At 44.6% G+C, this 15,605-nt stretch overlaps 2 protein-coding genes across 6 annotated transcripts in view; one reads left to right on the top strand and one right to left on the bottom strand.

The window, feature by feature from the left end:
- Positions 1-15,605, top strand: part of AOAH (acyloxyacyl hydrolase) — a 117,597-nt gene that overhangs the window by 51,277 nt on the left and 50,715 nt on the right. The gene's annotated exons all lie outside the window — the stretch shown is intronic.
- On the bottom strand, positions 11,196-13,158 carry LOC135981961 (SRRM2 protein homolog rsr-2-like). Its single transcript, XM_065587208.1, has 2 exons — positions 12,674-13,158; positions 11,196-11,719 (listed from the first exon to the last, which is right to left on the bottom strand). The coding sequence occupies exons 1-2, from the start codon at positions 13,059-13,061 to the stop codon at positions 11,196-11,198; spliced, it is 912 nt and encodes a 303-aa protein (XP_065443280.1). The 5' UTR covers positions 13,062-13,158.

Here is a 15,605-nt window from a genome sequence, read left to right as displayed (position 1 = left end):
GTACAAGCTGCAGACTTTTCAAAAGACATTTTAAAAGCTATACATTTAATGTCTTCATTATATTATTTTTTCAGCAGGAGCCCCAAAAGACTGAATATGTTGGAAAATATAGAAGATACACTGGGACTGAAGTTCAAATTAGTCCAACCTGGGAAAACCCTCTGGCTTTTCATGAGCAATCCTTGGCTGTTGTTTTGAAATTACTCCAGCCATTATTACCGACTTTGGAAAGTATCTACCAGATGGGATGGATCTAAGGAGTGAGGATGGTGGATTACTTTTGCTACTACATTCAGAGAAGACTATTGCTATTCTCTCTCTTGTAAGTCTACTCTTGAAATCACTTGGGTCATTAACAATGCCATCCAGGCATCTGCTACAACAGTAGTAGATCTTTGTCCAGCAATAGAAGCTACATTTGGATCAGAGAGCTATCCATTGAAAAAGTACTGGAAGAAGCAAAGACTTCAGTCCAGAAGTTGACTGATGAAGGCATTTATATTGAATCCTTAAGTGAAGAGGACAAGAAGTGTTTGTTAAGACAACTGAAAAAGTACACAGACTTGATTCTTAAAAATCTACAACTGCGACTTCTAGATTCTACTTAACCTCTATGTAGCTTTTACAGATCCTCGTCCTATAAAACATCGACAGTTGAGTGGAGTGAGGCACTATTAGCAATGGGGCTGCCATGTGCTCAGGACAAAACAGAGAATTTGAACACAGAGTGGAATAGCATATGACGAATGAATGAAGATTTGACTTCAACTTCTTTTTTATCATCACTAGTGGCTTGACCCAATCTTTATGCTGTTTCCTGGGATGAAAGAAGTAGAAATTCATCTCTTGCTACTCCCAGTCACAACAACTACAGTTGCGTGTTCTTTTTCATCATCGAATAGAATTTTGTGTTCTGAAAGAAGTTGCCTTCTGCCTGATTATGTAAATGAACTAATGAGCATATCAATTGAAGGAATGGAAATACTAGGCACACAAGAAGCCACCAAAGATGAACGCATTGCATTCAAGAAGTGTATTAACAGAGTTGTGCAAAATTATAACAAGAAACCAAGACGGATGTAGATGTAGTGCTTTATAGAAGGCTTGAGTAGCCAACTTTAATTTGTGTGATGATTTTAAAACATGAGTTAAATCTAATAAAATAATCATAAAACATTTTTCAGTTTTTACTATGGTGCCAAACAGCCCACTTTCACCCTCATGGTCTCTCCCCTCATCGGCCCTGACCCCCCCACCCTTTAAATTCGATCATCCCCCCTCCCCCATTTCAGTTCCTGGGGAAAACACTGACAGCGTCTGCTTTAAGATGTGTCAGGCTTACCCAGTTTCTTATTAGTACAGGTTTAACCCTAGCATAGTTAAGATTAATCCAATAGCTTCTTCTGATTTAAAAAACTATTTGCTGGAGGATTGGATGCAGGGGTGGATTAAAGCAGGCTGAGTCTCAGAGGCACTAACATTGTGGGGCTTCCTCAAAATTTCAGTCTCTCCTGGAGAGACATTCCAGCCACCTCATTCCTGAAATAGACATTTCCTCTCTTTGTGTCTCTTCTCAGCCCAGATGAAGCAATCCCTATCAGGCTCTTCCTCTTAGTCTCCCCAAGCCCTGAAAGACTCATTAACTTTCTTCCTACTCAAGTAGTGCAGTCCCATCCAATCCAGCCCATCACGGACCGACTGGTCCTTGCTATGTGTCCAGGCAAAGCAGGCCTGCTCTCAACAGAATCAAACGGATTCCCTTGTAACTTCCATTTCATCCTTGTCAGCCTCCCCCTCTCACTGGTGTCAGGGGCGTGCCCTTCCCCTGCGTTGCTCAGTCAGTTGCCAGCCAATCTACACACTTCCAGGCAGCCTGGCACCCTGGCTCAGCAACATGCCTCAGTTGCCCAGGTGCAACCATGTTTCCCACAATTCCCTGTCTCTCAGCTCATTTGCTAGTCATGACTTGAGGGACTGAAGGGAGGCCTGCTGCATCCATGGTGGCGTCATATGTACCTGCTGTCAAGGCTGCTTCCCCACTCTGAACTTTAGGGTACAAATGTGGGGGCCTGCATGAAAACTTCTAAGCTTAACTACCAGCTTAGATCTGGTCCGCTGCCACCACTCCCAAATGTGCTAATTCCCTTCCCTGGATAGCCTTGAGAGAATCTTCACCAATTCCCTGGTGAATACAGATCCAAACCCCTTGGATCTTAAAACAAGGAGAAATTAACCATCCCCCCTCCTACCTCCCACCAACTCCTGGTGGATCAAGATCCAACCCCCTTGGATCTAAAAACAAGGAAAAATCAATCAGGTTCTTAAAAAGAAGGCTTTTAAGTAAAGAAAAAGGTAAAAATCATCTCTGTAAAATCAGGATGGAAACTAACTTTACAGGGTAATCAAGCTTAAAGAGCCCAGAGGAACCCCCGTCTAGCCTTAGGTTCAAAGTTACAGCAAACAGAGATAAACACTCTAGCAAAAAGGTACATTTACAAGTTGAAAAAACAAAGATAAAAACTAACACGCCTTGCCTGGCAGTTTACTTACAAGTTGGAAATATGAGAGACTTGTTCAGAAAGATTTGGAGTGCCTGGATTGATGTCTGGTCCCTCTCAGTCCCAAGAGCGAACAACCCCCAAAACAAAGAGCACAAACAAAAGCCTTCCCCTCTCCCCCAAGATCTGAAAGTATCTTGTCCCCTTATTGGTCCTTTGGGTCAGGTGTTAGCCAGGTTACCTGAGCTTCTTAACCCTTTACAGGTAAAAGGATTTTGGAGTCTCTGGCCAAGAGGGATTTTATAGTACTGTACACAGGAGGCCTGTTACCCTTCCCTTTATAGTTATTACACCTGCTAATATGGTTGCGGGTCCTACCTCTTCTTAGTTAGGAGGCACTCTGCCTGCTGCTTTCCCTTCCTCCCCTGTTCCCTTGGGTGACAAAGTGGCCTCTGTGAGTGAGTTATATTAGGGAGCTGAATGCCTCTTGTCCTCATACCCTCAACTGGTGCTAATGTTAGTTTCCTAGGAGCAGGCAGCAGCTGGCAGCAACCCGCTGTGACGCACACCTCCTACTGTTGCTGTCATGCTCTAGTCTGACTCAGTACTGCTTTCTGATTTTGGCTGGGCATTGGACTTCTCTGAGTACTGGGCTTATTCAATGATCCACACTTAAATCCTCCCCTGACTGGATGGGTCAGGGGGTTGATAACCGGATATAGAAGCTTTCACTTCTAAATCGGTGATTTGAATATAGCCCAGTTGGGCTAGGATTGAATGTTGTTACAGTCTGATAGCTGTTGAGTGGCCAGTATGTGAAATGGACTGATCTTCTCAATGTAGCACCGGGTAGACAAAAACCCTCCGCAGAACCAGTTGGCAGGCTCATTAGAGACCTCAAGGACAGAGTGCACAGGGAGACTGTGCTATCCTTTTATTCCTAGAAGTGGTCTCTCTAGGTCAGGGTTAAGGCACATCAACAGGAGAGTGGTGAGAAATAGAAGACTTTGTTTTTGTCCAGCTGACATCTTTCATGAGCACTATATTCACTTGCCATCCTAACTTTTTAAAAGGAGAACTTATGTGATCATTGAATGGTGGAATTTGGAAGAAATGCTTGTGTAAAAATATAAAACCTCAGACACAGACACCATGCGTTATACGTGGGGATAGAACCTAAGACCTTCAACAAACAAAACATGGGAGCAGCCCCATTAGCTGCTATCCCTTAGTCTTAGGCTTGTGTGTCCTTTTGTTTGTACCAGTATCCAAGTTCTCCAATCAAACTTTTAAAAGTTTGGACATGCTGATTTGTACACATAGAACTTGATTCTCTGTTGCCCTGCGCCTCATGTAGTTATTTATGCCAGTGAAAAATTAGTGTAAAATTCTACCATTCTGCTTTGGTATGATTTTATACTCACTTTGCCCTCATGTTGCACAGGTATAATGGCTTCATGAGGCTCAGGATAACAGAAACAAGTTATTTTTTTACTGTGCCCTATGCAAACTCTCCTACCAACCTGGGCAAATAGGACAGTTAAACGTTAATGTAAAATTATACGGAGCATGGCATGCTAAATGTAGTTAAACATCTTTGCTCAAACAGTTGCAATAATTACATTTGATTTGATTTGTAGTTTATCATGAGAATGAACATTGTAGTCTATTGGTCTGAGCACAGGATTGGGAGCAGTGAATCCCTGAGGGCTAATTCTGTCTCTGACACTGACTCTTTTATTCTCATCTAATTTCTGTGTCTCAGTGTTTCCATCTGTAAAATGGGGGTAACAACAATTTTCCTACCTTGCAAGGGGGTTGTGAATATTAATTGTTTCTCAAGCATTTTGAAAATATATAGTGCTAAATATTATTGTTAAATATATTTCATGTACATGTTTAAATGAAATTCTAGTTGAATATGAATTTGTTCAGGAAAATTGTTAATTTTTCTTTCATGTAAAGAAACTAGTTCTTAGTTAGGGAGAGAGTGTAGATTAAAGGCAACAAGCAACATGTCCCTTATCACTTGATCATTTTGTTTGTGAAAAGATTTACTACACTACATCTGAGTTTTTTCTGACAGCATAAATGAGTGGCTAAAATTGGGGTGAATTTTGGTGCATGTGAAAAGGAACGGCTAATAGCATTATCTTGAGCCAATGCCAGTGAGTTCAAGTAGTGCACATCTTTACCTACAGGGCTTTGTCGGCCTGCCTAAAATTTAACCTAAAAGTTCTCTGCTCTTAAGCCTTTCTTAAGCAGGAATTGCTAATCACATGTGGTTTTGGGTTGTGAACACAGAGAGAGTAGGCTAGTCACATCCTAATGCCACCAAAATTATCCTTAATTGAGACCACAGCAAGAACATGAATTTAGGCCTCCAGTGGGAAAAAGATTAGTGCATTAACCTACTGCACCACTTAGCTCCCCATGTCACATAGCTACTGTTAATTTATTACAATACATTTTGCTTTGATTCCTCCAACCTTCCTGTGAATAAATACTTGGAAAAGTGAGTTACTGACCAGTTTTTCCCAACATTCATTGCCTCCCAAAATGACTCGAAGATGGAAGTTCACAAAGGAAATGTTTTTCCTGGAGTATTTAAATCTTGTGGGGAGTGGGAAATGAATATGCTGCCTTTTCAGATTTATTAAAGGGTGAAGTTTACAGTCTACAGCAATTCTATGCACCCTTCAGTTCAACAACACCACACCACAGGAGACTATTAACTGCTGTTTTAAAGCTAATTAGATTAGGCAAGAATTTTCCAGGAGAGACTGGGAGTTTAGTAAAGAGACTCTGAGGAATGTCTGTTGTGCCTTGTTATGCTGGCTGTTCCTGCTCTGCCATGCGGTGGAAGTCAGGCTGAACCAGGGGAGAATTATAGAATAAATGATCAAATCTTCTTACTTAAGAAATCTCAGGTTATCATGTTGGATAATTTAACAATCATCAGCATAAATGAGACCCAGACTTTCAAACGTGGGTGACTAAATTTAGGTAGATAAATCTATCTTTAGGCACTTACAGAAGAGATCTGATTTTTTTTTAGAGGTTTTGAGCATCCACAGCCTCACTGAGTTCAATGCAAACAGCAGGTTACTCTGCACTTCTGAAAAATCAGCCCACAGATGTCTAAATATGGATTTTAGATACCTACAATTAGGCATCCCATTTTCAAAATTTTGACCCAGTAAAATGAAAGTCAGGACAGACACATAAACTCTCTGGCCCATATCATGCCTTTCCACAGGAAAATTCATGGGAGAACTGAGTGCAGGTGGCAAAAAATCTGCAGCGATTCCATTGTATCATGTGGTAGGAAGGGACAGTGGTTTGAAAACTACAAGCAGAAGGGAGTATGACCTCTTCTCCTCCAGTCCTCAGATGACCAAATGTCCACAGATGTGACGTTGTCTAAAATATAATCATGCAAATCATTATTGCTACCACTGCTATATAATTGCAGCAAATCCTATACAAAATATAATTCATGGCCAGAAAGCAGCTTGCAGGCTGGATGACCTAGAGCCAATCTTTAAAGTCATGTTAGAAAACTATGCAAATGGTAATTAGGGTCATTCATGGTCGATAGGCTAGAACTTTGAAAGGCAAACCTATATTGTTAGAAGTTAGAAGTGATACTAATTGTGTGTGTCTTAAATGCTAGCCATGTAAACAGACAGTTCCTGGCTGTCACTATAGCTACTAATTCAGAGCTCAAAAGGGAATATTAACATTTAGATGAATCTTGGGTGAAATAATGTCATTGTCTATATGTCTCTTTAAAGTTTGTGATAAACTGCCAAATGGATAAATTGCCCTATGTTAATTTGTGTAACTAATTACTGGTGGTGTTCAGGAAACAGAAGATTACATCAAAAGCCTATTGTTTACCCAGGACTATATGGTCAGGTAGAGGCTAGAAAACTGTATAAAAGATCATTGGGTCCTGATCCTGATAGCTCAGATCTGCTTAAGCTTCATCAGGGAAAGCTTAAGCTACAAGGCAAGATCCCAGTTAAGCTGGTACAATCTGGATTGATATTGGACATTGAACTATAACCTAGGAACTAAATTCTAAAGGAACTCTTTGCAACTACAAAGCTCACCATCTCTGCTATGAATCTGAACCTCAAGAATTGAACTCATGTCTGTATGTATATTAATATTTTAACCATACTGTCTCCCTTTTCTTTTTTTAATAAATTTTAGTTTAGATAATAAGAATTGGCTGTAGATGTATTTGGGTAAGATCTCGAATATTCATTAACCTGGGAGGTAATGTGTCTGATCCTTTGGGATTGGGATTTTCTTTTATATGATGAAATAAGATTTTCAGAAATCTTCATCATATTTGACTTGGGTACCTGGATGAAGGCCTGAGGCTGGGTTTCTTCAAGGAAATTGTGTTGTTGGCTTCTGGGCAACCAGTGAGGTAATAAAAAAATCTGTTTTATGCTGGCTTGATAAATCTAAATCTTGGAATATCCACCAGCTTTTGGGGGATTGTCTACCCCATTATTTGCAGTTCACCTTAATTGAGTAACCTCAGCTGGCCCCCACTGGGGTCCTGGTCACAACAGGTAAAACCTTTCTATCCTGAGACAGTCATGGAGGATTAAGGCTTCCACTATTCTCCCTTGATCCATTGACCTAAAACCCCCTCACCAGCCCCCGATTCCTAATGCCTGCTCTGAGGGATTTGAATACAAGGAGCAACAATATATAAGAATTGATGCTGAGAGTGTTAGAAAGTAAGTCTTCATGTGTTTTACAGCAGATGAGTGGCTCTGTCCCTTATCAGTAGGGCCCTACCAAATTCACAACCATGAAAAACACATCACGGACCATGAAATCTAGTCTCCCCCCGTGAAATTTGATCTTTTGTGTGCTTTTACCCTTTACTATACAGATTTCATGGGGGAGACCAGTGTTTCTCAAATTGGGAGGCCTGACCCAAAAGGGAGTTGCAGGGGGTCACAAGGTTATTTTAGGGGGTCCCAGTATTGCCACCCTTATTTCTGCGCTGCCTTCAGAGCTGGGCGGCCGGAGAGCAGCGGCTATTGGCCGAGCACCCAGCTCTGAAGGTAGCGCCCCACCAGCAGCAACGCAGAAGTAAGGGTGGCAATATCATACTATGCCATCCTTACTTCTGCACAGAGGCAGTGCTGCCGCTGCCCAGCTCTGAAGACAGCGCCACCACCAGAAACAGTGCAGAAGTAAGGGTAGCAGTACCGCAATCACCCCCTACAATAATCTTGCGACCCCCCCACACACACACATACACAACTCCTTTTCGAGTCAGGACCCCTACTATTACAACACCGTGACATTTCAGATTTAAATAGCTGAAATCATGAAATTTACAATTTTTAAAATCCTATGACAGTGAAATTGACCAAAATGGACCATGAACTTGGTAGGGCCCTAATTATCAGTTCTGACACACTACCCTTAAATCACCAGAGCCTCAAACATACAGAGGTCACATGGAAGATCTTTGACAGGGCAAGGAAGGTTGATACAACTCAGGTTCAGCTTCACTCCCATCAGTGGATCTTGGGTCTAGCATGTTTTGGGCGGTGTTAATTCCCCTCCCCCCATAGAAACATTCAGCATGGGTGATGTGTCTCTTTGACATTGAAATACAAAGTTTATAGCACAGAGATATGTGTCTTTAGAGGGGTTAATGGAAGTGGAAAAGTACTGTAGATTTTTTTATGTGGTGGGCTTTTCTGAACAACTCATGTTTAAAAAAGACTCTCGTGTCTAGCAAAGGATACTGCCCTCCTGCTACTCTGGCCATCTGCTTAGAATTGACTTACAAAATGCAGCACTTTCCTATTATAATGTGTCTAGGATAGGAGATTACCTCTAAATCTCATTTGAAAGGTGATTCTTTTGAAGGTAAAGGACTATACCTTCCTGGTCTGAAATGCTGGTGACACTTCTTCTAGGAAGTTGAATTTTAGATAAATGTTCCTGAACTCAGTAGGTTTTGATTTCATGCTGTAACAAGAGCAAAATAAATCCTTAATCTAGCTGTGATGCAATAAATATCTGTTTACCTAAGAGCAGAATGGCTCTTGTCTTTAAATGAAATAATTGATTCACATTCATGTCTCATAACCCTTCATGCAAGAAATATTTTCCTCACTTTTTAGATGCCTAGCTCATGAAGAAAGCATAGTCTGAAAACTGTGCACCAGGCTTGTTCCTGCACCATTGAAGTTAATGGCCATCTGGCCATTTCAATGGGAGCTGGATCAGGCGCTATGTTTGCTGAAATTGAATATTGTCGGTACAGAATCATCCATGCTCTAGCTTCAGTCTCATCCCCTGCAAAGTTCTTGCTATTTTCTATAAGCAAACGTTTTGGTCCTCAGGATACTGTTTTGTTGAGAAATTGGATTTTTATTTTGCTAATTTTAAACCTGCAGTGTTGCAAATTAGGAATGTTAAACACGTAAAGAAACAGGGTCTGCGGTTTTAATAATTATTTATGGTGTTAGAACAGAAACACAGGCTGAGATTTTCAAAGCTGACGTGGGGCCTTGAGACCTACTTTCCCATTAAAATCAAGCAAGCAATTCCCATTAAATTGAATGGGAACTGTGTATCCCAGACCAATTCCCTTAGGTGGCTTTGGAAATCTCAACCATCATGTTTAGTATGGACGGGGAAAATTTTCAGAGGCTCAGATGAGGATTAGGTGCTGAACTCCCCTTTGTAAAATATTCCCCTACAGCGAGGGGAAGGTTCTTTGGGTATGTCTACACTACGGGATTAATCCGAATTTATATAATTCGGATTTGAAAAACAGGTTGTATAAAGTCGAAATGTATGCGACCACACTAAGCACATTAATTCGGTGGTGTGCGTCCAAGTACCGGGGCTAGCGTCGATTTCTGCAGCGTTGCACTGTGGGTAGCTATCCCATAGCTATCCCATAGTTCCCGCAGTCTCCCGCACCCATTGGAATTGTGGGTTAAGATCCCAGTGCCTGATGGGACAAAAAACATCGTCGCAGGTGGTTCTGGGTACAGCCTCACCTCCTCCCTCCCTGCATGAAAGCAACAGACGGCAGACAACCATTTTCGCGCCTTTTTTCCTGGGTGGGTGAACACTGCAGACTCCATACCACGGCAAGCATGGAGCCCGCTGAGCTCAAGACAGCAGTCATGAACATTGTAAACACCTCACGTGTTCTCGTGGAGTTTATGCTCAGCCAGGACCAGAAAAACGAGGCGAGGAGGCAGCGGCGGCGGCAGCGCAGCGACAAGCATGATGAGGACATTGACATGGACATGGACACGGACACGGATACAGAATTCTGTGAAACCACGGGCCCCGGTGCTTTGGAGATCATGTTGTTAATGGGGCAGATTCTATCCATGGAACGCCGATTCTGGGCAAGGGAAACAAGCACAGACTGGTGGGACCGCATAGTTTTGCAGGTGTGGGACGATTCCCAGTGGCTGCGGAACTTTCGCATGCGTAAGGGCACTTTCATGGAACTTTGTGACTTGCTGTCCCCTGCCCTGAAACGCCAGAATACCAAGATGAGAGCAGCCCTCACAGTTGAGAAGCGCGTGGCGATAGCCCTGTGGAAGCTTGCAACGCCAGACAGCTACCGGTCAGTCGGGAATCAATTTGGAGTGGGCAAATCTACTGTGGGGGCTGCTGTGATGCAAGTAGCCAAAGCAATCACTCAGGTGCTGCTACGAAAGTTAGTGACTCTGGGAAATGTGCAGGCTATAGTGGATGGTTTTGCTGCAATGGGATTCCCTAACTGTGGTGGGGCGATAGACGGAACCCATATCCCTATCTTGGCACCGGAGCACCAAGCCACCGAGTACATAAACCGCAAGGGGTACTTTTCAATGGTGCTGCAAGCACTTGTGGATCACAAGGGATGTTTCACCAACATCAACGCGGGCTGGGCGGGAAGGGTTCATGACGCTCGCGTCTTCAGGAACACTACTCTGTTTAAAGGGCTGCAGCAAGGGACTTACTTTCCGGACCAGAAAATAACCGTTGGGGATGTTGAAATGCCAATAGTTATTCTTGGGGACCCAGCCTACCCCTTAATGCCATGGCTCATGAAGCCGTACACAGGCAGCCTGGACAGGAGTCAGGAGCTATTTAACTACAGGCTAAGCAAGTGCAGAATGGTGGTAGAATGTGCATTTGGCCGTTTAAAAGGTCGCTGGCGATCATTATTGACTCGCTCTGACCTCAGCCAAAGAAATCTCCCCATTGTTATTTCTGCTTGCTGTGTGCTCCACAATCTCTGTGAAAGTAAGGGGGAGACCTTTATGGCGGGGTGGGAGGCTGAGGCAAATCACCTGGCTGCTGATTACGCGCAGCCAGACACCAGGGCGATTAGAAGAGCACACCAGGAAGCGCTGTGCATCAGAGAAGCTTTAAAAAGTAGTTTCATGACTGGCCAGGCTACAGTGCGAAATATCTGTTTGTTTCTCCTTCATGAAAACCCGCCCCCTTTATTGACTGATTTTCTGTAAGGAACCCACCCTCCCCCTTCCCCCAGCTTTCTTTCAAACCAAATAAAGTCACTATAATTTAAAAATCATTTATTCTTTATTAATAGATTAGAAAAAGAGGGAGGGAACCCGGGTGGTATTTGGGAGGAGGATTGCTGGGAAGGAAAAAGCCACAAAGAAAAGGTTAAAAAAATGACAGCCTTTTGCTTGGGCTGTCTACTGGGGTGGAATGGGAAGGTGTACGGAACCTCCCCCCCCCCCCCCCCCGCGTTCTTACACGTCTGGGTGAGGAGGATACGGAACATGGGGAGGGGGGAGGGTGGAACAGGGGCTGAAGCGGCAGTCTGTTTTCCAGCAGCCGTTCCTGAAGCTCCACCAGATGCCGGAGCATGTCTGTTTGCCCACGCAGCAGCCCCAGCATTGCATCCTGCCTCCTCTGATCTTCCTGCCGCCACCTCTCATCTCGAGCGTCTCTCCTGTCCTCACGTTGGTCCCTCCTGTCCTCACGTTGGTCCCTCCTGTCCTCACGTTCACTGGCTTCTTTCCTATACTTTGAAACTGTTTCCTTCCACTCATTCAGATGAGCTCTGTCACTGCGGCTGGATTCCATAATTTCAGAAAACATCTCGTCTCGCGTTCTCTTCTTACGACGCCTTATCTGTGATAACCTTCGGGATGGAGGAGGGAGGCTTGAGGAATTTGCAGCTGCTGTAGGGAGGGGAAAAAGAGAGAATTGTTTAAAAAGCTACATTTTGCAGAACAATGCTTATACTCTTTCACGGTGACCAACACTATTCACATTACATAGCACATGTGATTTCTGTGCAAGGTCGCATTTTGCCTCTTAATGCTGAGTGCCTGTGGCTTTGCTGCTAGAGATCACAGGTCTGGGCAACAGAATTCGGCTTGCATGCGGCCATGGTAAGCCATTGTCTTACAGCTTCTGCGCCCTCCTTTCCCACATACCAAGCATAGCCTGTAGAGTGCTGCGGTTTTTCTGTTAACATTCAGCAGCAGCAGAAAACAAACTAACCACCCCCCCCCTCTCGCCATGAATTCTCTGGGATGATCGCTGTACCCCTCCCCCCCCACCGCGTGGCTGGTATCAGGGAAGATCCCTGCTAGACAAACGCGAAAAACTCAGGGCCAATTTCCCATCTGCGCTTGGCTAACTGCAGGGAAGGATTTATTTTCCGCCACAGGCAAACAGCCCAGTAGGAACGGCCACCTCTGTCCCCTTAATTAAGTTCCCGTATTTCAACCAGGTTACCAGGAGTGATATCACTCTCCTGAGGATTACACAACAAGATAAAGAACGGATGTTGCTTGAATGCCAGCAAACACCGGGACCATACGCTGCCAGGCTTTGTCAGGCAATGATACCAGATTACTTGCTGCAAGCATGGCGTGGTCAAGTGTCCTACCATGGAGGACGGAATAAGGATGCACTGCCCAGAAACCTTGTGGCAAGGCTTTTGGAGTACCTCCAGGAGAGCTTCATGGAGATGTCCCTGGAGGATTTCCGCTCCATCCCCAGACACGTTAACAGACTTTTCCAGTAGCTGAACTGACCGCGAATGCATCCCAAGTCCTCAGGGCAAAGTAATCATTAAAAACCGTTTGCTTTTAAAACAAGTTTTATATTTTAAAAAGTAAACTCACCTGAGGTCCCTTCCATGGGGTCAGAGTCTTGGGTACTGGCTTGGGAGGGTACTTCAGTCAGGGTGAGAAAAAGATCCTGGCTGTTGGGGAGAATGGAGTGCTGTGTGCTCTCTGCAAGCTCATCCTCCTCCTCCTCCTCCTCTTCCCCATCGGCAGAATCCTCAGGCGTCGCTGATGAGACTATCCCCGACCCAGAATCCACGATCACAGGTGGGGTAGTGGTGGCAGCCCCCCCTAGAATTGCATGCAGCTCGGCGTAGAAGCGGCATGTCCGCGGCTCTGACCCGGAGCGACCGTTTGCCTCCTTTGTTTTTTGATAGGCTTGTCTGAGCTCCTTGACTTTCACGCGGCACTGCTCAGAGTCCCTATTGTGGCCTCTCTCCATCATGCCCTTGGAGATTTTTTCAAAAGTTTTTGCATTTCGTCTTTTAGAACGAAGTTCTGCAAGCACTGAATCCTCTCCCCATACAGCGATCAGATCCAGTACCTCCCTCACGGTCCATGCTGGTGCTCTTTTTCAATCATCAGCCTGCATGGTTACCTGTGCTGATGAGCTATCTGTGGTCACCTGTGCTCTCCACGCTGGGCAAACAGGAAATGAAATTCAAATGTTCGCGGGGCTTTTCCTGTCTACCTGGCCAGTGCATCCGAGTTTAGATTGCTGTCCAGAGCGGTCACAATGATGCACTGTGGGATAGCTCCCGGAGGCCAATACCATCGAATTGCGGCCACACTATCCCTAATTCGAAATGTTGAAATCGATTTTGGCGCTACTCCGCTCGTCGGGGTGGAGTACAGAAATCGATTTAAAGGGCCCTTTACATCGAAATAAATAGCGTCGTTGTGTGGATGGTTGCAGGGTAAATTCGAATTAAAGCTGATAAATCCGAATTAAAATCGTAGTGTAGACCAGGCCTTTGATTCAGGCTCACTTGATTTCAGCATAGCTTGGTAACTGTGTGCACAATCACCCATTGTTTTGACTTCCCTAGATGTGGCTCTTCAAGCTACCACATGATTTCCAAATGGCGAGGCTATACTACCATCCTAGGCTAAGACGCTGCCAGAAAATGATTCCTACGCTAGAATACTGCTTCATAACTAGACTTAGCTGGAATAACATTTGAGGCTAGAATACAGTTTAAAAACTAGGCTGGAACAGCCTTCTAATTGTTTTCTGCTAAAGTCTGGTTCCTAGGGTGCATCATCATTTCCAAACCAGGCTAGTCTAGAATATGGTGTTTAAACTAGGCCATGCTTGAATACCATTCTAATGTAGAACTCAGCTAGGGCCCCCTTCTAGACTAGGACATGTTTGCATGTTAGGTTAAGCTAGAATGTATCTTTTTAGGTTAAAACACACTCTCTAAATGACATCCCTGTAGAGTTTGAGGACCAGATTTCTAAAGGCATCTAGGCACCTAAAGATGCAGATAGGCCCTAGGCACTTTTGAAAATCCTGCTAGGCACCTGTCTGCATCATCTGGAGCTTAAATATCGTTAAAAGTCTGGCCTTAAGTACTTTGATGGATCAGGGTCTGTGCTAAACTGGAATACAGTTTTAGGTTGGAACATAGTTCTAAGCTAATACATGGTTTCCAAGTCTGGTTTAACATGGCTAGGTGCTGGCTATACCATACAGGTATTTAACCTAAATTAGCCTGAGAACCAGTTTAAAATCATACTATAAAACTTGTTCAGTGACAACAGTTCCCAGCCCAGTGTCGGCAGGTCCTAAAGAAAGAAGTGGTTTTAGATGCTTTTGTTTTAAAATACATTTCATCATCTTTTTTAAGCCTTACATGTGTATTCTGTAATTGATAAGGGATCTTAAACATTATTTTATATTTACTGATTTTATTTTAAGCATTTCACTTCCTCTCTTATAATAAACATATTTTAGGCCAAAATTTCAAAAGTGACCAGCCAAATTGTGTGCTTAAACTCCTTCACTTGTGCAGAGTTCCCAACAGGGCCGGCTCTAACTTTTTTGCCGCCCCAGGCAAAAAAGAAGAGCGCCACCCTACCGTAACCCCCCCCCCCCCGAGTGCCGCGCCACCAACCCCCCCTCCCAACGCCGGGCCACCGAAACCCCTGCCCCCCCGATTGCCGTGCTGGGCCGCCCCCCTCCCAAGCGCTGGGTCACCCAAAACCCCCGGAGTGCTGGGCCGCCGAACCCCCCCGAGCGCCGCACCAGACCGCCAAAACCCCCCGAGCGCTGTGCCATGCCGCCCAAACCCCCGCCCCCCTGGAGCGCCGCGCTGGGCCGCCCAAACCCCCGGAGCGCCGCCCAAACCCCCGCCCCCCCCCAGCGCCATGCCGCCGAAGCCCCCGCCCCCCAGGGCCGCGCCACTGAAACAAAAAAAAAACTCCTCTAGTGCAGCCCCGCAAACAAAAACAAAAACACCGCAAGCGCCCCCCCACCACCCCAACATTGGCTGCCCCTTATAAGGTGCCGCCCCAAGCACGTGATTAGTCGGCTGGTGCCTGGAGCCGGCCCTGGTTCCCAGGTACTTGTGCATCTTCAGTAAGTGCCTCTTGCACACACAAATATAGAATTGGAAGCAGACAGATTTGAAAATTGTCCCCAGTGTTTTTCTTGAGAGTGAGATGAAGGGTTATCAAGCCAGAACTGTTTTCACCTTGGTAGCTAAAGCAGATTTACTGTAAGTAGGTCAAATATGATGTGACTTGCAGTCTCCCCTGCCCCCATCCCCGCCTCTAAGAATCAAAACCTGTAAAGATTGCAGGATTTAGCTCTTCTATTGTTCATTGTTCACCTCTGGAAAGAATTATCCACATGCTTCCTGTGTATAGTTGTGAGGGTTTTTAGAAAAACACAATTGCTTAAAAAGAAAATGAACCTAATAAATTAAATGGATTACAGCAGCATGTAGGTTTCCTTACTTTATGCTTTGACCTTCCTTTGTTA

Source organism: Chrysemys picta, chromosome 2 (assembly GCF_011386835.1).
Source record: "Chrysemys picta bellii isolate R12L10 chromosome 2, ASM1138683v2, whole genome shotgun sequence".
Lineage (NCBI taxonomy): Eukaryota > Metazoa > Chordata > Testudines > Emydidae > Chrysemys > Chrysemys picta.
The sequence above is the reverse complement of the archived record's forward strand: the minus strand, read 5'-3'. Positions and strand labels throughout refer to the sequence as shown.